Here is a 23868-nt window from a genome sequence, read left to right on the forward strand (position 1 = left end):
AAGTCCACCTAAGAACTTCTTTTTATATTTCACTGACCTGAACATAGTCCCTTGGGCACATCCAGTTGCATTGTAGAGGGAGACAACATCCTCTGCATTGTGTCCAACATGGAGACGGTGGCATCAGGTAAGTGATGATGGTGGCCACTACTTGAGAGGTGGTGATGGCAATGCAGAGAAAATGGAATGGTTTTGAGTTTGTGAAAACCTGATAAAACTTCCAAATAATCTCCAGCTTTGCTCAAGGCTACTTAGAAATCAATACCAAACGCAGAGTCTCTTTTACAAAGTGATTTATTCCTTGCCTCATCTCTGTTCAGCCAGAACACAAAGAATGAAATGGGGAAGAGGAAGAAAAGTCTTCTTGCCATTGGGTGCTTGCCGTGGAGAACGGACAACCCCCCACCCCCTCACCCAAGATGACTTAACAGTCTGAGCGCCTCCCCTGGGCTTCCAGGGGTGGATTAGCATGATGCTGTACGGAACTCCAAGGAGGTGAGGGTGGTCCACACTGTCCCTTCTTCGTGTGGCTTTCTTTCTTTTTTTTTAAAAATAAATTTATTGTATTTATTTATTTTTGGCTGAGTTGGGTCTTCGTTGCTGCGCGTGGCCTTTCTCTAGTTGTGGCAAGCGGGGGCTACTCTTCGTTGCAACGCGTGGGCTTCTCATTGTGGTGGCTCCTTCTGTCGTGGAGCTCGGGCTCTAGGCGCGTGGGCTTCAGTAGTTGTGGCACACGGGCTTCAGTAGTTGTGGCTCGCGGGCTCTAGAACACAGGCTCAGTAGTTGTGGCGCACGGGCTTAGCTGCTCCGCAGCGTGTGGGATCTTCCCAGACCAGGGCTTGAACCCGTGTCCCCTTCGTTGGCAGGCGGATTCTTAACCACTGCGCCACCAGGGAAGCCCCTTTGTGTGGCTTTCTTAAGGTCGCCTTCCCTCAGATGGGAATAAAGTATGAGGTATGAAGTGACTCTCAGGAGAATGGACTCTCAGCCTTAGCTGCCACCCAGGACGGGTGTCTTTTTCTCCCTGTCTGAAGAGGTCCTCTCTCCCCCTCCCGTCTTTCCTATACTTTAGGCCGGTCTTTAATTAATGGCATTAAATTGAAAAATTGCAGATAATTTTCCTTTGGACAATATCTCGTCCCCCCAACAAACACTTAACACTGTTAGTAACATCCTTATCACCTTAAGTAGCTTGGAATTGCAAAATATGCTTTATGTCCCTTTACTTTGATCAATACCAATAACTTTCTATTTCTTAATTTCACATACGGTAACTCTTCAAATACCTCAAATATTTCCATGGTCCTCCTGAACCTTAAGTGAAATCATTACTAAATGTTGTGGCTCTTAAAGGGTGGGGGATGGTGATTTCACTGAGAGCCCTTTCTACCTGCCAAGGAAATGGAGTTGAGAGAAATTCGAGGAGATGAAATTATAGATCTTAAGAATTATTCCATGTTGAGGCTGAAGACAGAGGCAAGGATGGATTTGGCCTCTAGTTTAGGCAACTGGTGGATCTTTTAATCTCCCACAACTGGCACTTTATCTGGCACAGGGCAGATGTTAAATAAGTATTTGTGAAGGAAAAAGACTCCCCAAACCAGTCACTTCCTTGATTTGATTCCCTTATTTCTGTCCTACATTCTGATCGTTTTCCTAGTCATTCAGCCTGAAACTCACCATTGACTCATCTTTCTTTTAGGTTCTGTATTAGTCAGGGTTCTCCAGAGAAGCAGAACCAAGAGGAAGTGTAGAGAGAAAGGAAGGGACTCATGTGATGAGGGAGGCAGACAAGGGCCGGGATCTGCGGTCAGCAAGTCAGACACCTGCGAGAGCCGATGGTGTGGTTCCCGTGTAGAAGTTGGTGGCTTCAGACCCAAGAAGGTCCAGTGTTTCCATTCGAGTCCAAAGGCAGGAAAAGGTTGTCGTCCCAGCTCAGCAGCCAGGAAGGAGGAGTTTTCATTCAGGAGAGTTGGCCTTTCGCTCTATTCAGGCCTTCAGCTGATTGGATGAGGCTCACCCACCTTGGGGAGGGCACCTGCTTCGCTCAGTCCACGGATTCAAATGTTAATCTCAACAAAAAACACCCTCACAGAAACACCCAGAATCATGTTTGATCAAATGTCTGGGCATCCTGAGACCCAATCAAGTGGACACATAAAATTGACCAGCAGGAGTCCTTTCCGATTAGCCAACAAGTCCAGCTTTTCTGGAGAGGAGCTTTCTATGCAGTCAGTATCCTGGCAGGAGAGAGAAGGACATGCAGTAGAGGGTAACGGAAGGGAGGTGAATGATGGGATTATTCAGAACTCAAGATGGTGAAGCTCCAGGGACCTGGGAAAGTCAGAAGTGCCGGGCACTGCTCAAAGCACTTGACACATACTACCTGTAAAAACCTCCATGGTTTAATTCACATACCATAGAATTCACAGACATAAAGTGTACAATTCAATGGCTGTTGGTATATTCACAGTTGTGCAACTATCACCATGGTCAGTTTTAGAACATTTTCATTATCCCCCAACTCCTCCCAGCCCCAGGCAATCACTAATCTACCCTCTGTCTCTATAGATGTGCCTATTCTGGACATTTCACGTAAGTGGGTCATACGTTATGTGGACTTTGCGATTGGCTCCTTCCACCTGGCTTATTGTTTTAGGGTTCATCCATGACACCCCTGGTGCCATCTTTTTACAAGTGGGGAAATTAAGGCACAGAGAGGTTAGGTAACACCCGGTAAGTGGCAGAGCAAGAATTCAGACCCAGGTGGTGTAGACCATCTTGTTAGGCTGCCTGTTATCCCAGAGTCCCCACCCAGGTCGTCATCCAACATCAGGGGAGGCTACAGTAATGTCCCCCCTGGTCTCAGCCTTCCAGCCCATCTGGAACCCACTGCCCCACTTGCATCCACTCAAGTCTTGTCCCGTCACGACTTCCTGGGCTCAGGGGATATCAGGCCTTTTTATCTGCCCAGCATCTGCTCTCCCTTCTGGTAAGAGGACTCTGGCTTCCTTTGGGGGAACCACCTTACCCCACTCTTGACCCATGTGGCTTGGGTGGAGCTGTCCCCACTCCACCCACTTCAGGAGCAACCATGTAACCAGGCCTGGCCAATGAGATTAGTCTCAATCCTCCAGGCCAGGTTGAGGGCCAGGAATGTGATCTGATTGGAGGAAAATGAAGCTAGAGGTGGGGGAGGGCTGTATTTTGGATTCTGGGAAAACAAAATTTTCTCTTTCTTCTGCAGAAGCTAGAGGAAAAGACCCTCATCCTTCTTTTGGATGGAGGAATGTTAGGAGGTGATGTATGGAAATGCTGCATAACAATAATTATGTGGCCATACTTGAAGAGGGCCTTGGGGGCCACCATGAGCCTAATATCAACCCTGTGGAAAGCAAAGAGAGGAGAGAGAGAAGCCAAGTGTTTGGTTTGAGCTCCTGGATCAAACCATACCTGAAGAACACCCTATGGATTTTTCATTTAGCAGAACTAACAACTTCCTATTAAAGCAAAGGTGAGATGTTGTGTTGTGTCTCTTCTAAATAATATAAAAGAGGAGTGTGAATTTCATATCCTAAAATTCCTTTATTCCACAGTACTTAGAATAATATGCTACCTTAAAGCATCCAGATAACTGAGATAATTATTCTTTTTAATGCCCATGTTGTCTTATTTAAGGACACATACAGGAAGTAAGTGCAACAGGTGGCATCTCCATGCAATTATTTTTTTGTTTGTTTCAATAAAGCCAGTTGGAAGTTAGGCATGGAAAATACCGCACAAAGGCTGCTCGCCCAGCAGTACAGAGAGCACTGCTGTTCGACATTGTTCCCACCTGATGAAGACAACTTGGTCTGGAATATGTTTCCAGCTGTCATGGCACTGAATGGGCTGGAGAAAACTGGAACTACAAGTCACATCTTAGCAGAAGGCAGTGCAGGAGAAGTGGTACAGCGTGGAAATCTTAAATCAGCCCAGAAAAATAGGATGTAAAGCAGGGGAAAAGCGTCCATTTGGAGGCAGGTTTAAAATAAAGTCCTTGTGGAATTATACCGTTGATTCTTAACCACGGCTGCACATCAGAGCCCCTGTATGAGCTTTTAAATTATATTCATACCTTAGGCCTAGCCCAGAAGCTTCTGCTTCACTAGGACTGGGTGAAGCAGGAGAATCTGTAGATTTGTTTTTTAAATCTCAAGAGTTTATTCCGACGTGCATGCCCAGTTAAGAACTCCAGGATTAACAAGTAGGAAATTCTGTATAACCTTGGAAATGCTGAGGTTAACAACAACAACAACAACAAAACGGAAGAAAGCATCATGAAAAGAAATTCTCAAAAACCAAAACACAGCAGCAATGAATAAAAAGCATTTCAAAGGACAAGAGTAGAGACATGGTCATGTGTTACATGTTTGCCAGGCTTTGGGGTGCAGATGGACAAGAGGGCTGAAGGGCACTCACAAGGTTGACCCTCCCTCCCCACTTCATACTTACGTCCAGAAGTTTTTAGGTGTGTTCATATTGAGATCAGGAGGATCGTTTGTTACTACTTGTAATTACTTTTGTTCCATTCTCTGAGTGCACGTGATTTTTTAGCTTAGATTAGTTTATCAAACATCTGCTGAGGGCCTGCTAAGCTCCAGGTGTGGGGACAGCCCTTGACTTTGAGAAGCTCGATGCCAGCTTGGAGAGATGGTAGGAAAGCAGGTAATGACGGGATGCAATACAAATGCAAGAAGCTGAGGGATGGGGGATGGGAGATGCGGTGTGGGATGACTTCACCCATGAGCTGGGGGTTTAGAAGGGCAAATAGCCTTCATCAGGCAAAGCGCTGAGCACGTGGATGGGAGGAAGGCGCGTGTCCGGGGAGCAGCACGACCTAATGAATAAACATTCAGTGAGACCCCTTGGACACTGCTTGACGCTTGAAGCCGGTTTCATCGTGTGGTACCCCTAGAGGGAGACTAATCGACCTCCCCTGTGTTTTCCTCTCCCTTTTCTGAAAAAGAAATTGCATCCTCCCAGTTAAGGACGCTAAAGTCAGTGGGCCGGCGCAGACAGCAGTAGCCAGGTGAGCCCGCCGCATCTCGCAGTGTGTGAACGAGCCATTCCACTCCCGCCCTACAGCGGCGATCAGGAGACCGGATTATCAGCACTCCTAGCAATGACCTGGCCTCGCCCGCCGGGCGTGTCCCCGTGACGTCTGGCAGAGCCTGGAGGGTCGGCAGCCGGCCGCGGACTCGGAACGCCGGCGCGAGGATGCCCCCTGGTGATGGCGGCGGGCGGGCGCCGGGAAGCCCGAGACCTTCCTCGCCCTTGGCGCGCCCGAGGGCAGATCTACCTACACGATCCGGATCAGAGGCCCGTGGGATTCAGTCACAGCCTGCCGGGCTGCCATTTCGGGAGCGGGAGTGGGAGGAAGCACGTCCCCGAAGGCAAAAGGAGCCTTTTAAACCTTTGAAAACATATTCAGTAGAATAGTGCTTTGTGCTCCTGCAGAGCCAGAGAGAGCGATTTTGAGGGAAGGTTTCTTTTGTTCCTCGCGGTTGGGAAAGGTCACGTTTTCTTCTCTTCAAATCACCCGGATCAAGAGACCTTAAGGAGGCCCAGGGGTGACGGTCCAGAGCTTTTATTATATGGTCAAAGAAGTCTGGGATCTCCAGAAAGGTTAACGACCCCAAGGGGTCCCTCCTCTGGAAATTACATAGAGACTGTATTCAGAGGTGGTCCCTGAAGCATTAGAGGTCCCCCAATTCTGTGTTAATAACCCCAAATGCCCACCGCTGGGGGTCGAGAGTACATAAGAGGCGGAGGGGCTTCGTGGTTAAGTTAGAGCCTGTCCAGCACCTAGCGTTTCCTCCTCTGCGGCGCGGGGGTCGGGAGAGCAGTGCTGGGTGGGGCGGTGTGAGAGCCGCCGGGTGCAGCTGTAGGACAGTGCAGGTGGGCCTGTGGGTAGCGCTGGCGCAGGGCCGCGTGGTGGAGGTGGCCCTGCGGCAAGGCAGCAGCCAGCCGGCGGGGCGAGGTGGATCCGCAGGGACTGACTTGGAAAGGTGGCCAATATCGGTCACGAAGTGGACAACGCACGTGTCAGAGCAAGATGCCCAGTATTACTCCATTTGGGGAACAATACAAACCCCAAACTGTATACGTATGGATAGATTTTTTGAGTCTGGAAATGAACACAGTGACTATTAATAGTAGTTACTTTTAGGGAATAAGTTTGAAAGCGGTGCTTTTTTTTTTTTCCTTTTTCTTTTTAATGTACAGGCAGTTTATATTGTTGGGTTTTTGGGGTTTTGTTTGTTTTTTTAGTTTATATTGTTTTTGAGGCAAGCGTTAGTTTTGGAAGTGAGGGGGAAAAGGGAATGTGGCAGATTGCTAATACAGTTAATCACAAGGTAAGGCAAGTGGTCACAGTTTCCTGGTAATCAACAAACAGGGAGATTTGCTTGTCACTGTAAATACCCTTTAACTCTTGGAATATTTCACCATGTGCATACATCCACTATTTATTACAAAAAGAGTTTTAATTTTTTTAAAAACAGGGCAATTTAACCTTGTATTTAGCCCAACAAAAATTCACTGAGTGTCAGGCACTGTACTAAGCCCTGAAGATAAGGAAACGCCTAAGTGGTCTCCACCTTCCTGGAGTTCATGGTCTAGTTCAGTGCTTCTCAAACTGTAATGTGCTTCCAAATCACCTGGAAGTGTTGTGTATTGGTTATTTCTGTATAACAAATCACCTCAAAACCCAGCCGCTGAAAACAACGAACATTTATCATCTAACATAGTTGCTGAGAGTCAGGAGCTCAGGAGTGACTCAGCTGGGTGGGTCTGGCTCTGGGGCTCTCATGAGGTTGCAGGCTGGATGTTGGCTGCAGTTATGTCATCTGAAGCCTTGACCAAGGCTGAGGATTCACTTCCGAGATGTTGCGCAACATGATTGTTGGCAGGGGGCCTCAGTTCTTGGCCATGTGACCCTCTCCACAGATTAACTGCTTGAGTGTTCTCACCACATGGCAACGCTGGCTTCCCCAAGAGGGAGAGATCCTAGAGAGAAAGGCCTTTTATGACTTAGCAGCCTTGGAGGTCACACTCCACCATCTCTGCCACATGGTGTGTTGTAAACAGGTCACTAAGGACAGCCCACACTCAAGGGGAATTAGGCTCCACCAAACAGAGGAATATCAAGGAATCTGTGGACATACTTTAAAACCACCACATCTTGTTAAAATGCAGATTCTGATTAGGTAGGTCTGGGGAGGAGCCCCAAATTCTGCATTTCTAACATGCTCCCAGGTGATACCACTGCTATTGGTCTGTGGGCCACTTCTTTTTTTAAAATTTAATTTAATTTATTTTTGGCTGCGTTGGGCCTTCGTTGCTGCGCGTGGGCTTTCTCTAGTTGCGGCGAGCCGGGGCTACTCTTCGTTGCGGTGCGCGGGCTTCTCACTGCGGTAGATTCTCTTGTTGCGGAGCACAGGCTCTAGGCGCGTGGGCTTCCCTAGTTGTGGCTCACGGGCTTCAGTAGTTGTGGCTCACGGGCTTCAGTAGTTGTGGCTCCTGGGCTCTACAGCGCAGGCTCAGTAGCTGTGGCACACGGGCTTTGTTGCTCCACGGCACGTGGGATCTTCCTGAACCAGGGCTCGAACCCGTGTCCCCTGCATTGGCAGGTGGATTCTTAACCACTACACCACCAGGGAAGCCCTGTGGACCACTTCTGAGTAGAGAGGGAATCAAAAACATGCAAAGAACTATAGCTCAGATCCCATCTTTGGAATTGCACTGCTTGCATGAATAATATCCTTTGTCATCCTGGCATGATCTTTGGATGGTGCCCAATTTTAAAATCACATTTCCTCTGAAAGGTCAGAGCAGTAAAGTAAGAGAAAGACAAGATTACCTTGTTAATACACGAGGACAAGCTGTAATGGAATTAAAAACAATCAAAGGGGGATTCAGAAAATCTCTCTGGCCTTGTTCTAGAAGGTTTCAGAAGCATAAAATATCAGCCATCAATTCTGAAGGGGATGCCAAGCAAACAGCAGCAAATCTGGGCTTTTAATAAGGGTTGTACAAAGTCCCTTCATAGGACTAAGACTCCTGACTGCAATACTTACAAAATGAGCTTTGACACAGGAAGGCAAGAAACAGCACCAGCACCTCAGAAGGTCAAGGCTTCCACGTGCTCTGCTGGCTTGAAGGCTGTATGTTAAAGAAATTGTTTCCCATTCAACAGACTGGACTGAATTTCCTTTCAAATATAGCATAAAACTACAAATCCTGTATTTTTTTTTATTGCTGTGATTCATACCATTCATACCATAAAATTCACCATTTAAAAGCCTACGTTTCAGTGGTTTTTAGTATATTCACAGGTCCATCACCACCATCTAATTCTAGAACATTCATCACCCCAAAAAGAAACCCGATATCCGTTAGCAGTTCCTCCCCATTCCCCCCATCTCTTGCAGTCCTAGGCCACCACTAGTTTATTTTCTGTCTCTGGATTTGCCTGTTGTGGACATTTCATATAAATGGACTCATACAATATATGGCCTTTTGTGTCCAGATCCCTTCACTTAGCATGTTTTTAAAAAATTATTACTGTAAAATACACATAACATTTACCGTCTTACCATTTTCATGTGTAGAGTTCAGTGGCATTAAGCACACATTGTTGCATAACTATGGCCACCATGCATCTCCAAAACTATTTTCATCTTCCATACTTAAACTTTGTAACCAAACATCATGTTTTTAAGGTTCCTCAGTGTTACAGCACGTATCAGTACTTCCTTCCTTCTTATGGATGAATAATATTCCATTGTATGAATATACCACATTTAGTTTATTGATTCATCAGCTAATGGACATTTGGGTTGTTTCTACTTTCTGGCTATTATGAACAATGTTACTGTGAATATTCATGTACCATTACCTATTTGAACACGTTTTCATTTCTTTTGAGTTTATACCTAGGAGACGAGTTAACTGTACCATGGTAATTCTATATATAACTGTCTGAGGAAATGCCGAACTATTTTCCAAAGGGGCTGCACCATTTTACATTCCCATCAGCAGTGTATGAGAGCTCCAATTTGTCCACATCCTCACCAACACTTGTTACTTTCCATCTTTTTGACTGTAGCCATCCTAGTGGGTGTAAAGTGGTATCTCATTGTGGTTTTCTGTAATGATGTTGAGCATTTTTTTCAAAGGCTTATTGGCCATTTGTGTATCTTCTTTGGAGACATATCCATCTGCCTATTTTTAATTAGGCTATCTGTCTTATTGTTGACTTGCAAGAGTTCTTTATATATTCTAGATACAAATCCCTTATCAGATATATGATTTGCAAATATCTTCTCCTGTTCTGTTGGTGGTCTTCTCACTTTCATGATAGTGTTCTTCCAAAAACAAAAGTTTTTATTTTGATGAAGTCCAGTTTATTTTTTTCTTTCATTGCCTGTGCTTTTGGTGTCATATCTAGAGAACTGTTGCTTAATCCAAGGTCACAAAGATTTACCCTATGTTTTCTTCTAAGAGCTTTAGAGATTTAGTGGTCCATTTTGAGTTAATTTTTCTATATGCTGTGAAGTACAGCTCTAAATTCATCTTTTGCATATGGATTCACATGCAAAAATCCAGCCTCTAATTTTTAAATTAGCAGCAAGAAACGTAGAGAATGGCCTTCCTTTGGTTTCCTGGTAGCATTTCCCCCCAACGCCTGGCCCCACCACCTAGCTGAAAGATTTTGTTTTACAGCAAAACAATTTGTACAGACCAGGGGGCCAGGGGCCCAGCTCAGCATCTTCTCAATAAATCTCCACTGAATTTTGCTGACATGCACACAGGAGTAGTTCTGAATTACTAGTTATCTAAAAATGACTTCTAGTAAGGGAGAGCAATTTCTTCATTCAATCCCATCAACAACTAGTTATCGAGTGCCCGTTATGTGTCAGTGATTAAAACAGAGATTTCTGCCCTACAGAGCTTACATTCTTGCAGGGAGAAACAGACAAGAAACATAGCAAGTACATTATATAACATGCTAGAAGGCAGTAAGTGCTGTGACGGAAAAGTGCAGAGCAGAGCAGAGCAAGGGGGATGAGGCATGTGCGGGGTGGGGTTTGCAATTTTGAAAAAGGGGTCCTTTCAAAAGTGACATTTGAACAAAATCTTAGGAGTTGGTGAGGGATTTGACCATGCAGATATCTGGGGGAAAGGATTCCAGGCAGAGGGAACAGCCATTGCAAAGGCCACAAGGCAGAAGCATGCCTTGGCATTTCAAGGAATAGGAAGGGGGCCGGCGTGACTAGAGCAGACTGAGGAAGGGGAGGTGGTCAGAGAAGGCCAGATCACGTAGGTCTTGTAAACCACTTTAGGGACTGTGACTTTTGTTCTGTGGTAACTGGGGAAAGCCACGGGGAGGTTCTAAGCAGAGCCGTATTGTGATCTGACTTACGGTTCAAAGGGTCATTCTGGCTGCTGGGTTGAGAATGGACTGTGGGAGGACAAGGGTAAGGCAGGAAGAACAGTTTGAATGCTTCTAAAATAATCTAGGTAAGAGATGGAGTGGGGGGACCTGAGTGGCAGCAGCCGAGACAGTGAAGAGGATTTGGTAGAGCCTGAAGAATGTCCTGGTTGATGGGACTGTAATAGAGGCAGGTGTCAAAGGTGACTGTAGAGCTTTTGGCCTGAGGACCAGAAGGATGGAGTTGCCATTCCCTGTGATGGGGAGGCCACTGGGGAAGCAGGACTGGGGGAGGGGAGGCAGGGAGCTCAGCTTGGGGTGTGTGGAGCTTGGGACTCTCTTGACTTCCAAGTGGAGGGATCTTGTAGGCAGATGGATATTTGAAAATGAGAAACCTGGACTGGAGATACAACTGTGAAGGAGTCAGCCACAGGCAGGATGAGATACCAAGAGAAAGATGATGGACAGAACAGGGCCGCGGACCGCACTCTGGGAACCTCTGGCACTGACATCCAGAGGAGAAGAGGAACAGCCATGGAGGCCATTTTCCTACCAGTTTGGTAGCTACTTAAGTACGTTTTGTCCCTCCCTCCCCTTAAATGGGTACCTACTATGTACCAGGAACCGGAAAAGATGTTTAGCCCTCAATAAACTCATAGTCTTTATAGGAAAGACATAAAATGCACATTTATAAAATAATGGAGATATAGGCAATAACTGAGTAGGAAACTTGGCTTTTCAGTTGTTAACCAACTACACTAACTATACTACAGACATCTGTTTGTAACCTAGCACAAGAGTTGGGAATTCAGTTGTCTTCAACCCTTCTCTCCCATGTTTAATTATTATCAGAAGACTGATTCACTTGATCACATAAGATTAAATTCATGCTCGGTTTAGGAAAAAAGAGAGGCTGTAGAGGACTAATCCACGCTATCCCGGTGTCACAGTCCTTCAAAACAGGACCCACTGCGGCGAGTCGGCCCATCACGAGGTACTGATTAAACACAGGGCGTGGGGTGGGAGGCAAAGACCCAGTGGCGTGATTCTTCGCCACGAGAAGCTGACAATCTAGTCCAGGGGTCCCCAGCCCCGACCCACCCCAGAATCGCCTGGGAGCTTTCAAAACCATTCTGATCCTGGGCCCCACCCTAATTCAGTCAGAATTTTTTCTTCACAACCTGAAAAATTCTAAAATGCTCTTCAGGACATTCTAATGTGCAGCCAGAGAAAAGAATACCACTGACCTAGGTTTTTAAAATAAATTATTTAACAATTTGAAAATCATAAAAGATTTCAACAAAGTATGAAAATTATAGCCTGTTTTGGTCCATTCTTTTGGGAACAGACCTAAAGGAAATGATTATAATTCAACTTCACAAATAATCCACAATTTAGTATATTCTCTGATGGAAGTAACCTGCCCTAAACCCACAATTCACAATAAAAACAATGTCAGTCAGTCTTCCGCTTACCTGATGGGCTCAGCAGTCTTGCTTGGTCAAGCTTAAACATCACTGTGTTTTAAATTACTTTGTGTTACCAGTAAACTCACTTTTTTTCTCTTGAAGATTTCTGTTACTTTCTTAATGATTCATTCTTAATGCTTTAGGAAAAAATTAACTACAGACCAAACAAGGACCAGCTTCATTTGCTGTAATCTGAACACACCTGGTGAACTGTCAGCCTTATGGCCATAAAGCAGCACAGAGAAAAATCAACACTGGAGAATTTCATTAACAAAAAAACCTCTCGCAGTTTATTAACAAATTCACAGAACAGTAACTGTACGTTTCCTTTTCTGCCACTGTCACTTGTTAAATTACTATCATCGTTTATACACAAGGAAAAGTGGACATACTTTACAGTCTTTCTGATAAATATATTGCCACGCTGCATCCAGCCTGGATAACGCTCTTCAGAACTGCGTACGCTGGAGCCTGTTAAAAACAACAACAATAAGCAAACCAAAGAAACCTGTTCTACGTTCACCTTCAGTTGTAAGGTACAGGCCTGGCATGGCAGGGTTGGGACTTCTCTGGATAAGTAATAAGATCTAAGAAACAATTTATTTTAATTGGGGAAAAAAAAAAACCTATTCAAAAGATTGGAATGCCTCTGCTGCAGCCAAAACATTTGAAAGGGAGAAAGTGCTGGGTAAAAGGATAAGGAAGAGAAGCAAGAAATAAGATTCCCAGCTGGGAGCAAGGCATTTGCTGGCTTTCTGTCAAGCAATGTATTAGTTCTCTTTGTCTGACAGCCACTTTGTATCTTTCTGGGAACAGAAACCTTCCCATCCCTCATCCTTCCAAATAAGGTGCCACCACAAGCAAACAGTAAATAAACGGGGGTCCCCACCAGTTCTGCGTCGTGTTCGAGGCCTATGTCATGGTGCTCAAGCTCTTCATCCCGAAATTTCCTTATCACCTGATTAAGGAAAAAGAAATGGAAGCAAGTCAGCCTACCAGCTCCCTGATGTTCTGACTTATTTTGGAGGCTAAAGCCTCATATTATCATCTAAGACACAGGTAGGCAAACTTTTCCTACAAAGGGCCAGAGTCAGTACTTCAAGCTTTTTGGGCTGTAAGGTTCCTGTCACAACAACTCAACTCTTCCTTCCATCGTAGAGGGGACAGCAGCCATGGACATGTAGACAGATGGGTGCAGCTGTGTTCCAACAAAACTTTATTTACAGAAACAGGTGGTTGGCAACTGACTTAGCTTCAAAAAAAATTAAACAGTTCCCTTATTTGCTGTAGAAAATTTCTGAGGATATTTATTTATTTATTTATTATTCTGAGGATATTCATTTATTTAATCTGAAGGGTTTGTACTCATGGCGTTTGCTCAGAATCTATCAATGATCCGGAAACAGAGAGAATACAGGTCTGGGCTCAGGAAACACGGGTTTCAGTCCCAGCTCTGCCCAAGCACGTGACAGGGCACACGGCTTCAGCTGCCTCAGTTTGCTTGCTTTTAAAATGAGGTGCTGCCCTAGGTTTCTGAGGCATCGCTATTCCCTAACACTCTACTTTGTTCCTCTTACCAAACTGCATATCTGCCCTTCTCCCCCAGCAGCCCCTTCCAGAGCACAGTCAAATACCTGAAGAAGCTGTTCATATTTTTCAGGCTCCTCCATCAGCATCCGGATCTGGTTGTTGTAGTGGTGTGCTATGGACTCTTCCACAGCAACTGTGCAGGCCATTGCGCCCTCCTTCCCAAGCAGGGCAGTTCCCGCACCTGGAATTGTCAGATCCAGAAGGCAAAGGATGGGGCTGATACCACTGGGGATGGAGATCAGCTGCGGTCAGGGTTTGTCACCTTGGCGCCCTGGACTCTGGGGCTGGATAATTCCTTGTCGTGGGGGAATGTCCTGAACACTGTGGGCTGCTTAGCAGCATCCCTGGCCTTTACCCACTAGGTGCCAGTGGCATCCCCAGTTGTGACAACCAAAAATGTCTTTAGATGTTGCCAAGCATCCTCAGGAGCAATTTGCCACCCTTGAACACCATGGTTTTCGGTGGTACCAGATCACAGTGTTAAACCCTGAATCACATAGTAAGAATGTCCTTTTTTCAATGCTTTTTCTAACCTTCCAATTATGGCAGGACGAGTCTTCACTGAGGGTGAGTGTGTTTTGGGTTCCTCTATACCACATTCCCCCCGCCACCCTTCTCTTTTTGGCCATGCCTCGTGGCTTGTGGGATCTTAGTTCCCCGACCAGGGATTGAACCCAGGCTCTCGGCAGTGAAAGCACCAAGTCCTAACCACTGGACCCCCAGGGAATTCCCTGACTCCCTTTTTAGGAGTGAGCAGATCTCAGGTTTAGAACGTTCATCAGGGAACATCATCTGGCTACAACTGAATTGCTCTAGCTTTTTTCCTCTCTATTGTATTTATTTTCACTGTACCTTCTATTTATAAAAGTACTGATTTTAAGATTCTATCTTAAATAAGTGTAAGCAAAAAAAAGTCAATTTAACTTCAGAAAAATATTAAGTAAATTAAAAGGTTGTAAGAGGACACAGCAAGAATTGTAGAAGTGGTTATTTAATGATTCAATCATCCCAAATCCCTAAGCTCACATAGGCTCTTCTGGACAGACACATACCCAGTGCAAAGCCCACCACATTCCAAAAGGGCATCAGAATGGTTGGCCGCACCCTGAATGCAACCATCAACTCATTGAACTTTTTCAAGTGGTCCTTTTCTTGATCCCACATTTTCTGTAAGAAACATAAAAACAAAGACATGCAAGCATTCCACAGAGACCGCCTGCTATACACCAAGGAAACTAATGCCCTGCCCATGTGGGGTAAAGGAAGCAAAATGGGGAAAATGATGAGAACTGCTATTTCTCCCAGTCCCCCTGAATCATCGAAGAAAACCCCTAAACATCAGACTACGGAGAAGAGAGTGACAGCAAACCAAGAGAAGCATCTGTTATCTTAATTCCAGACAAGCGGATCCCGAACCATGGTGCCAGAAGAAGCTCCTCAGACCCACAATGCGCCTATTCAAGGACAAGAGTGCACACCCAAAAGAAATGAGATGTTTAGCCCATTTCAAAATTAGAAGGGCAGAATATTACCTTTTATATAAGTTCCTTTCAGACAGCCAGAAATGTAAGTATCATTTACATCAAAGAAAAAAGGGAGAATGATTATAAGAGCTAACACTTTAAGAGTATGTCCTACAGCCAAGCGCTGTCAAATAGCTTTACATACGTAATTAACTTAATCTGCACAACTGCTTTGTGAAGGACAAACTATTATTATCCTCATTTTACAGATGAAGAAAGTGAGGTACAGAGAGGTTAAGTAACTTGCCCAAGGGCTCAGAGCAGGCAATTTAACATGTGCTAAGTGTCTTATTACATGCCAGGCATGGTATCAGCCGCTCTACACCAGCTCATTTATTCTTCACCAAAACCTAATGAGGTGTTTGTTATCAGCTCATTTTGCAGATACGGAAATGGAGAGGTCACGTGACTTCCCCCAGGTCACACTGGGAGAGAGCTGGAATGTGAACCTTGGTCTGTGTGACTATAAAGCCCAGGCCCGTCCGTCTGCCTCTCAGTATAAAATATAAAATATCTCCACTGGCCGCCACTACGGGCGGGACCACAACGTCTCACAACTGGCGCTTTTACTTAACGCTATGACTCTCAGCCCTTTTTTATTGCCCGCACCGCCCCCCACAAGACATTTTAACACTACAGATATACTATACGTGTTTATGTACTAAATGTATGTGCTTGATAAAAAAAGAATAATATGCTTTTTACTCCTCCACCCCCACCCGCACAACCAATTCTTGCTTGCCTGGGGACAACAGTATCTCCCTTGAGAAGGCATGACCCAATGCGGTTCATTACTCAGAGATAAAGAGGCGCCCACCTGAATGACTGGCCCGACGCTCGTCCGACCCAGGACGGCCATCTGCCCTGCGTAGATGCGGTTCGCTCCATATTCACCTGCATGATCCACCCGGATTATTCGATCCACAGCTGCCCGACTGATACTGTCTAAGGTCATTCCCGAACTGCAAAATCTGACACTGATTCTTCTTCCATAAGCTGCAACGCAAGTGTTTATTCTCCATTACTCTCGGGTAAAACTGAGACGTTTCCTTCATAGACAGAAGAAAGAGGCACCTTAGAGCGAAGGTCACAAATAAGCTCCCCAGAGGTTGGGTACGCCCACAGGTGTATTCTGTTTAACCTGCAATGGTTTTTGTTTTTTAAAGTAAATTAGTTACCAACATTTAAAACATGGAAGATTTTAACTAAAGATCTGGACTCTGGCTTCAATCCAAGTGTATGATGATCTAGAAATACTGATCCTGTCTTCTCACCAGGCAGTTAACACGGTAGCCGCCTCTAGATGGGCACGGTTCTCCAGTTCACCCACACATCCCGGCTTGCTCCTTCCCAACCCTGGCTGCACAGACCCCCTAGGGAGCTCTCCAAAGCATGGACGCTCCTCCCCAGTTGATCTCTGGGAGGGGGCCACTGATGGTTTTGAAAACTTCTGTGCACAAATCCTCTCAGCAGCCAAGGTGACGGAACTGTAGATTTAATTTCTCTTAAAAATATCCGCACCCGTGGGCATCTGACTTTGAGAATTTAGCCTTAGAGCTTAGGTTTCATCTCATTACTGTACTTAATTCAACTGAACTCTTCTTGCTTTCAAAATGTAAATTCTTCAGGATAGGTTAGATTTTGTCTTTTAAAAAAACCTCCAAACAGTAACACCTTGACTGTAATCTCTGAGGCTTACATTAGGGCATTCCCAAAGTTCTCTCCCCTCAGAGAAGAGTTTTGTAACATGTTTAGATGTATAAGGTGTTATCAACCCATTTTGCAGATGTGGAAATACAGACTCAGAGAGACCATTTAGTTTGTAATGTGAACTTTGACCTGTATTGATATCATCTTGAGATGTGTTTCAAGGCTCTTATGTATGACTACTGTGTGTTTAATAGATACTTCTTTTCATTTAGGCTAACTTGAACACCCACACAATGTGCAGAAAGTTTCATTTTGGATACATCTATAGTTTTGGTTTTTTTTCCCATTAAAAAAGGCTTGAGTGCTTTGGACACAGTGATGGGGTAGGCCTGATGAAATTTGAGGGGGTTCTGCATTTGAACTTTTCAGGCAGGGGATTTTAAATGACTAACTCTAAACAAAGGAGCAGGGGATATTAGGGGTCCGAAGCATGGTGACCCAGCTTTAATCCAGTCTTCCATATAACCTGCTCCATCTCACCGAGCATATTTGACTCAAGAAACTGGATGGAGTCCAAGTTCTGCCAGGTGTAAGGTACCACTCAGATCTGTGCCATCAGACAGTGGGTCACTGTGGTCCGTGGCCACGTTCTTATGTGGAGAACAATTTGAGACATTTGACAAAGTCAAGGTAACTTGTCTCAAGTTTTTGCCTCCAAGTCCAAGGACTGGTGCTTCCATCGGTCTGGCCTCCTTATAGAAAGATGGGGCCCCAAAATTAAAATTGAAAACGATGAGATGACTCTATTTTTTAAAGTAATCTTGTTTGCTTGTTCTTTCATTTTGTTACTCCCACCCAGAAATGTGTTAATGGGAAAGAACTTTAAAGACTACTCAATACTCTTTTTTTTTTGGCCTCTCCCCATGGCTTGCGGGATCTTAGTTCCCCGACCAGGGATTGAACCCAGGCCCTCGGCAGTGAAAGCGCCAAGTCCTAACCATTGGACCACTGGGAAATCCCTCAATACTCATTTTTAAGAAACCATTTACTGAGAAATAGCAAGGGGCTGAGTGCATAGGATGAGCGTGAGTTCAAACGCACAGCTGACTTCTGATGGGTAGAATTATATTTCTATTAAAAACATACTTGAATTTTCCCTAGCACTGCAACACTCATCCAGATTCAGGCACCTAATCAATGCTTTTTGGGAGTATGTGTGGAGGGTGGGGTATTGTAATATTTGCTATTTCTATCTTTTCATAATCTCTGCAAGGTGTCTTTAAAAAGTATGGGATAGATACTCTTGGATTGGAAAAATTAATATTATTTAAATGGCCAAACTACCCAGAACAATCTACAGACTTAATGTGATCCCTATCAAATTACCCACGACAATTTTCACAGATCTAGAACGAATAATCCTAAAATTTATATGGAACCATAAACGACCCAGAATTGCCAAAGCAATCCTGAGGAAAAAGAACAAAGCTGGTGGCATAACCCTCCCAGACTTCAGACAATATTACAAGGCTACAGTAATCAAAACAGTGTTGTATTGGCACAAAAACAGACATATGGATCAATGGAATAGAATAGAGAGCCCAGAAATAAACCCACACATCTACGGCCAATTAATCTTTGCCAATTAATATACAATGGAGAAAAGACAGTCTCTTCAGCAAGTGGTGTTGGGAAAGCTGGACAGCCAAATGTATATCAATGCAGTTAGAACACACCCTCACACCATACACAAAAACCAACTCAAACTGGCTTAAAAACTTAAATATTAAGACATGACACCATAAAACTCCTAGAAGAGAACATAGGCAAAACATTCTCAGACATAAATCACACCAATGTTTTCGTAGGTCAGTCTCCCAAGGCAATAGAAATAAAAGCAAAAATAAACAATGGGACCTAATCAAACTTATAAGCTTTTGCACAGCAAAGGAAACCACAAACAAAGTGAAAAGACAACCTGCGGACTGGGAGAAAATATTTGCAAACGATGCAACCAACAAGGGCTTAATTTCCAAAATATACAAACAGCTCATACAACTCAGTAACAAAAAAACAAACAACCCAATCAAAAAATGGGCAGAAGACTTAAACAGACATTTCTCCAAAGAAGACAAACAGATGGCCAACAGACACATGAAAAGATGCTCAACATTGCTTATTAGAAAAATGCAAATCAAAACTACAATGAGGTACCACCTCACACCCGTCAGAATGGCCATTAAAAAGTCTACAAATAACAAATGCTGGAGAGGGTGTGGAGAAAAGGGAACCCTCCTACACTGTTGGTAGGAATGTAAACTGGTGTGGCCACTAGGGAGAACAATACGGAGGTTCCTCAAAAAACTAAAAACAGAGTTGCCATATGATCCAGCAATCCCACTCCTGGGCATATATCTGGACAAAACTCTAATTCGAAAAGATACATGCACCCCAATGGTCACAGAAGCACTATTTACAATTGCCAAGACATGGAAGCAACCTAAATGCCCATCGACAGATGAATGGATAAAGAAGATGTGGTCTACCTACCTACACACACACACACACACACACACACACACACACACACACAATGGAATACTCTTCAGCCATAAAAAAGAGTGAAATAATGCCATTTGTAGCAACATGGATGGACCTAGAGATTATCATACTAAGTGATGTAAGACAGAGAAAGACAAATACCATATGATATCACTTATATGTGGAATCTAAAATGTGAACTTATTAAGAAATTAACAAATGAACTTATTTAAGAAACAGACTCACAGACATAGAAAACAAACTTATGGTGACCAAAGGGGAAAGGGGGTGGTGGAGGGATAAATTAGGAGTTTTGGATTAGCATATACAAACTACTATATATAAAATAAACAACAAGGTCCTACTATATAGCACAAGGAACTATATTCAATATCCTGTAATAAACCATAATGGAAAAGGGAAAAAAAAGTACAGTATGGATCACAGATGGGGCACAGAGCTAGAGCCAGAAAATACGTACTCTGTCTCTAACAGAGACCTTAGACAATTCAGAATTGCCATTTCTTACATATAAAATTGGGAATGATCAGGTTATTTCCTTTTTAAGGGAAAACACGCAATAATAAAACCTTTCTTACTGAGTTATCATGAAGGTAAAATGAGATACAGGAAGCAAAGTAACTCTTTAAGTCTAAAAGAATGATTCTTATTCTGGTATTGGCTCAACTAAGGAGCATTAAAAATCATGTTCAACAGTCCTCTGAGTTTTGCCTGCATTGTCACACACTTTAAAATAAAATTGAGAAATAATAAAATTGAGGCCCAGTGTTAGAAGCTCTCAAATGCATCATTTTATATTCATGTTTTCCCAAAATGTGAAACACATACCTATGATGGTACCTAGGAGATTTCATGTGGTTTATGGGAAGACCTTAAGTGGCTATGAACATGCATTAAATAACACCCATGGGGTTTTTAGCAAGAGTTATTCTCTTCCAACTCTTTTGTCTTCATCAAGGAGATTGTCTCAGTTTACAGCTGACGCATCTTAAACATCTTCCTAACACTTGCTAACCTCCCTTTCTTACCAGAAAGAAAGACGATCTTGGGTTCAAGCCTTGGTAGGCAACAGTATCTAATACAATAACTTCTTGTTTTCAGCGTATTTACCTTTTATGATTACTTTTCTTGGGACAGGCGATACTGGTTTTCCGTTTACCATAAGGATCTAGTTTCCGTGAAATTACTTAATTTAAAAATGGGACACGGTTTAGGAAAAAAAGAAAACCTTTAGTAATCAAAATACAAGTGGTATTGCTATAAGGCAAAAGTCGTGAAGGTGGTACACGAATGATTTAACTTTGAGAAAATGACCTCACAATTTTCTGAGGCAGCTCGGATGAAATGAGGAAAGGAGGAGCCAGGATCCAAGCCCAAGTCTCCCTACTCCCAATTCGATGCTCCTTCCAATACCCTGGTGCCTCTCAAACTTGCAAATGCACACGAATCATTCGAAGGTCTTGTTAAAATACAGACGTAGCGATCCAGTAGGTCAGGGGAGGGACCTGAGAATCCGCGTTTCTAACAAGCTCCGGGGTGAGGGGTGGGTGTGTCGGGGGCAAGCGGACGCTGCTGGTCGTAGGACTACCTACGAGGCCCTGAGCAAAGGCTACAAGGAGGACACCCCCCCCACCCCCCCGAGACACTAAACTTTTAAGGTCGCCAACTGTCCTCAGTCCGGAACGCCGACCACACCTGCAGTGACGTCACATAACAGGTGCGCAATCAGGTCATCCCCAATGCGCCGACCCGGAACCGGCGCTCCAGACGGTTACTGCGGAAAACCACCCCACTTCCCGCCCGGCGGACCCGCGGCGCACTACTGGCCTAGCCCCGCTTTTCCAGCCGCTCAGTCGCGCTCCGTCGCAGCCCTGTGACGTAGTGAACGTCTCCCCCGTGACCTCTCCGACCCAAGCCTCAGGAGAAAATTCCCTGGCTCGCCGGCACGGGTCGGGGCCACGATCATGCTCCCCCTTTACCTGAGAGGGACCTCGGGGCGCCCGTGCGCAGCTGCCACAGGCAACAAGCCGCCGCCGCCCGGGCACAACTCATTGCTGCGCCAACAGGGGAACCACTCCCTGAACGGAGCAAACGTGCCCTTCGCGCAGACTGATGACGCACGGCCGACGTAAGGCAGATACGACATGCTCTTGCCTCGGTGGAAACGCCCTGGGCCACCTGCTTCCACTCGATTGGTTGGAAACGTCAAATGAAAAGATTCTATTGGATGCGATCACTATCAATCACTCAGGAGACCGACCGGGTAAAGGGTTGCCATGGAGATGAGAATGCTAAATTGTTCTTTCAAAGATCCCGACGGGGTAAAGATTACTCACCTCAGTTCCCGGGAAAGAGGACCATGAAGGAATTGTTTACTGGCATAGCCATTGTATTTTATGCTTTACCAATATAGGAGATTCTTCTCTATTTGTAACCACTTTAAAATAGTAGAAATTACATTCTGAAATTCACCACATGGTCATTAGTGTTATCTCTAGGTATTGGGGTTGACATACTAAATTTCTTCCTACTCCTTTTCTCTATTTTTAGGTTTTCTACAGAGAACATGGATTATTGCTATTATTATTTCCACTTTACTGTTAGTGAGAACGTACATTGGCGCAAATTGGTTTCTTAAGGGGAGGGTTGGGAAGGGAAGATTTAGCAACATGTTTCTTACGTTTAAGTCTATATCCAATCTGTCAATGTAGACTCATCAATTGTAACAAATGTATCACTCTGGTGGGGGAGTCGGTGCATGTGTGGAGGCAGGGGGTATATGGGAAATCTCTGTACCTTCCTCAATTTTGCTGTGAACCTAAAACTACTGTAAAAAAAATAAAGTCTTAAGAAAAAAAAATTTGGACACTTTAAAAAATGCATATCCACTGATACAACAATCCTACTTCTAGGGATCTATGGAACAGAAATAATTTTTCGAATGTGTAATGTATATGAGGGCAAAAAATCAAAGGTGCCTACCTGAAAGGATGTACAGTAAAACGTTTAATAATGGTAACTTCAAGGGGTTGGGATAGTGAGAAGGGGGCTTTCATTTTTTACTTTACACCCTTGGATTATACATCTTTTTTTAAATATATACACCTCTTTATTGCAGTATAATTGCTTCACAATGCTGTGTTAATTTCTGTTGTACAACAAAGTGAATCAGCCATATGCATACATATATCCCCATATCCCCTCCCTCCCACCCTCCCTATTCCACCCCTCTAGGTCGTCGCAAAGCACTGAGCTGATCTCCCTGTGCTATGCGGCTGCTTCCCACTAGCTATCTTACGTTTGGAAGTGTATATGTGTCGACGCTACTCTCACTTCACCCCAGCTTCCCCCTCCCCCAGCCCCCCGTCCTCAAGTCCATTCTCTATGTCTGTGTCTTTATTCCTGCCCTGCCACTAGGTTCATCACTACCATTTTTTTTTTAATTCCATACATATGCGTTAGCATACGGTATTTGTTTTTCTTTCTAACTTACTTCACTCTGTATGACAGACTCTAGGTCCATCTACCTCACTACAAATAACTCAATTTTGTTTCTTTTTATGGCTGAGTAATATATGTGCCACATCTTTATCCATTCATCTGTTGATGGACATTTAGATTACTTCCATGTCCTGGCTATTGTAAATAGTGCTGCAATGAACATTGTGGTACATGTCTCTTTTGGATTTATGGTTTTCTCAGGGTACATGCTCAATAGTGGGATTGCTGGGTCATATGGTAGTTCTATTTTTAGTTTTTTTAAGGAACCTCCATACTGTTCTCCATAGTGGTTGTATCAACTTACATCCCCACCAACAGTGCAGGAAGGTTCCCTTTTCACCACACCCTCTCTAGTATTTATTATTTCTAGATTTTTTGATAATGGCCATTCTGACTGGTGTGAGGTGATACCTCATTGTAGTTTTGATTTGCATTTCTCTAATGATTAGTGATGTTGAGCATCTTTTCATGTGCCTTTTGGCCATCTGTATGTCTTTTTTGGTGAAATGTCTTTTTAGGTCTTCTGCCCATTTTTTTTTTTAATTTTATTTATTTATTTTTGGCTGTGTTGGGTCTTCATTTCTGTGCGAGGGCTTTCTCTAGTTGCGGCAAGCGGGGGCCACTCTTCATCGCGGTGCGCGGGCCTTTCACTGTCGCGACCTCTCTTGTTGCGGGGCACAGGCTCCAGACGCACAGGCTCAGTAGTTGTAGCTCACGGGCCTAGTTGCTCCGTGGCATGTGGGATCTTCCCAGACCAGGGCTCGAACCCGTGTCCCCTGCATTGGCAGGCAGATTCTCAACCACTGCGCCACCAGGGAAGCCCTGCCCATTTTTTAATTGGATTGTTTGTTTTGATATTGAGCTCCATGAGCTGTTTGTATATTTTGGAGATTAATCCTTTGTCCGTTATTCCATTTGCAAATATTTTCTCCCATCCTGAGGGTTGTCTTTTCATCTTGTTTATGGTTTCCTTTGCTGTGCAAAAGCTTTTAAGTTTTATTAGGTCCCATTTGTTTATTTTTGTTTTTATTTTCATTACTCGAGGAGGTGGGTCAAAAAAGATCTTGCTGTGGTTTATGTAAAAGAGTGTTTTTCC

General features: G+C 44.2%; 1 protein-coding gene across 7 annotated transcripts; it reads right to left on the reverse strand.

Annotated features, from left to right (window-relative positions):
- Positions 1-314: 314 nt before the first annotated feature.
- COQ7 (coenzyme Q7, hydroxylase) lies at positions 315-21368 on the reverse strand. 7 transcript variants are annotated; one of them, XR_011070246.1, is made up of 8 exons: positions 21251-21368; positions 15877-16055; positions 14589-14703; positions 13581-13717; positions 12836-12904; positions 12339-12417; positions 8121-8205; positions 315-2240 (listed from the first exon to the last, which is right to left on the reverse strand). XR_011070246.1 is itself a non-coding variant. In XM_068523839.1 (7 exons), exons 1-6 carry the CDS (start codon positions 21321-21323, stop codon positions 12340-12342), a joined length of 651 nt encoding a protein of 216 aa, XP_068379940.1. In that variant the 5' UTR covers positions 21324-21368; the 3' UTR covers positions 8016-8205; position 12339. The 7 variants fall into 7 exon arrangements, 5 of the variants coding, with proteins under 5 accessions (XP_068379940.1, XP_068379939.1, XP_068379943.1 ...); XR_011070245.1 differs by lacking the exon at positions 315-2240 and adding an exon at positions 6336-7861; XM_068523839.1 differs by lacking the exon at positions 315-2240 and having other exon boundaries at positions 8016-8205.
- Between the last annotated feature and the right edge of the window lie 2500 nt (positions 21369-23868).

Source organism: Eschrichtius robustus, chromosome 16, assembly GCF_028021215.1.
Source record: "Eschrichtius robustus isolate mEscRob2 chromosome 16, mEscRob2.pri, whole genome shotgun sequence".
Lineage (NCBI taxonomy): Eukaryota > Metazoa > Chordata > Mammalia > Artiodactyla > Eschrichtiidae > Eschrichtius > Eschrichtius robustus.

What these genes read in the sequence shown, in the direction of transcription:
- COQ7 (XM_068523839.1), bottom strand. Translation starts at nt 21,323, where the DNA reads ATGAGTTGTGCCCGGGCGGCGGCGGCTTGTTGCCTGTGGCAGCTGCGC. An exon ending in TGTGGTGGGCTTTGCACTGG is followed by an intron (nt 13,718 to 14,588) that starts GTATGTGTCTGT and finishes TGACAATTCCAG; the next exon opens with GTGCGGGAACTGCCCTGCTT. An exon ending in AATATGAACAGCTTCTTCAG is followed by an intron (nt 12,905 to 13,580) that starts GTATTTGACTGT and finishes TTCCTTAATCAG; the next exon opens with GTGATAAGGAAATTTCGGGA.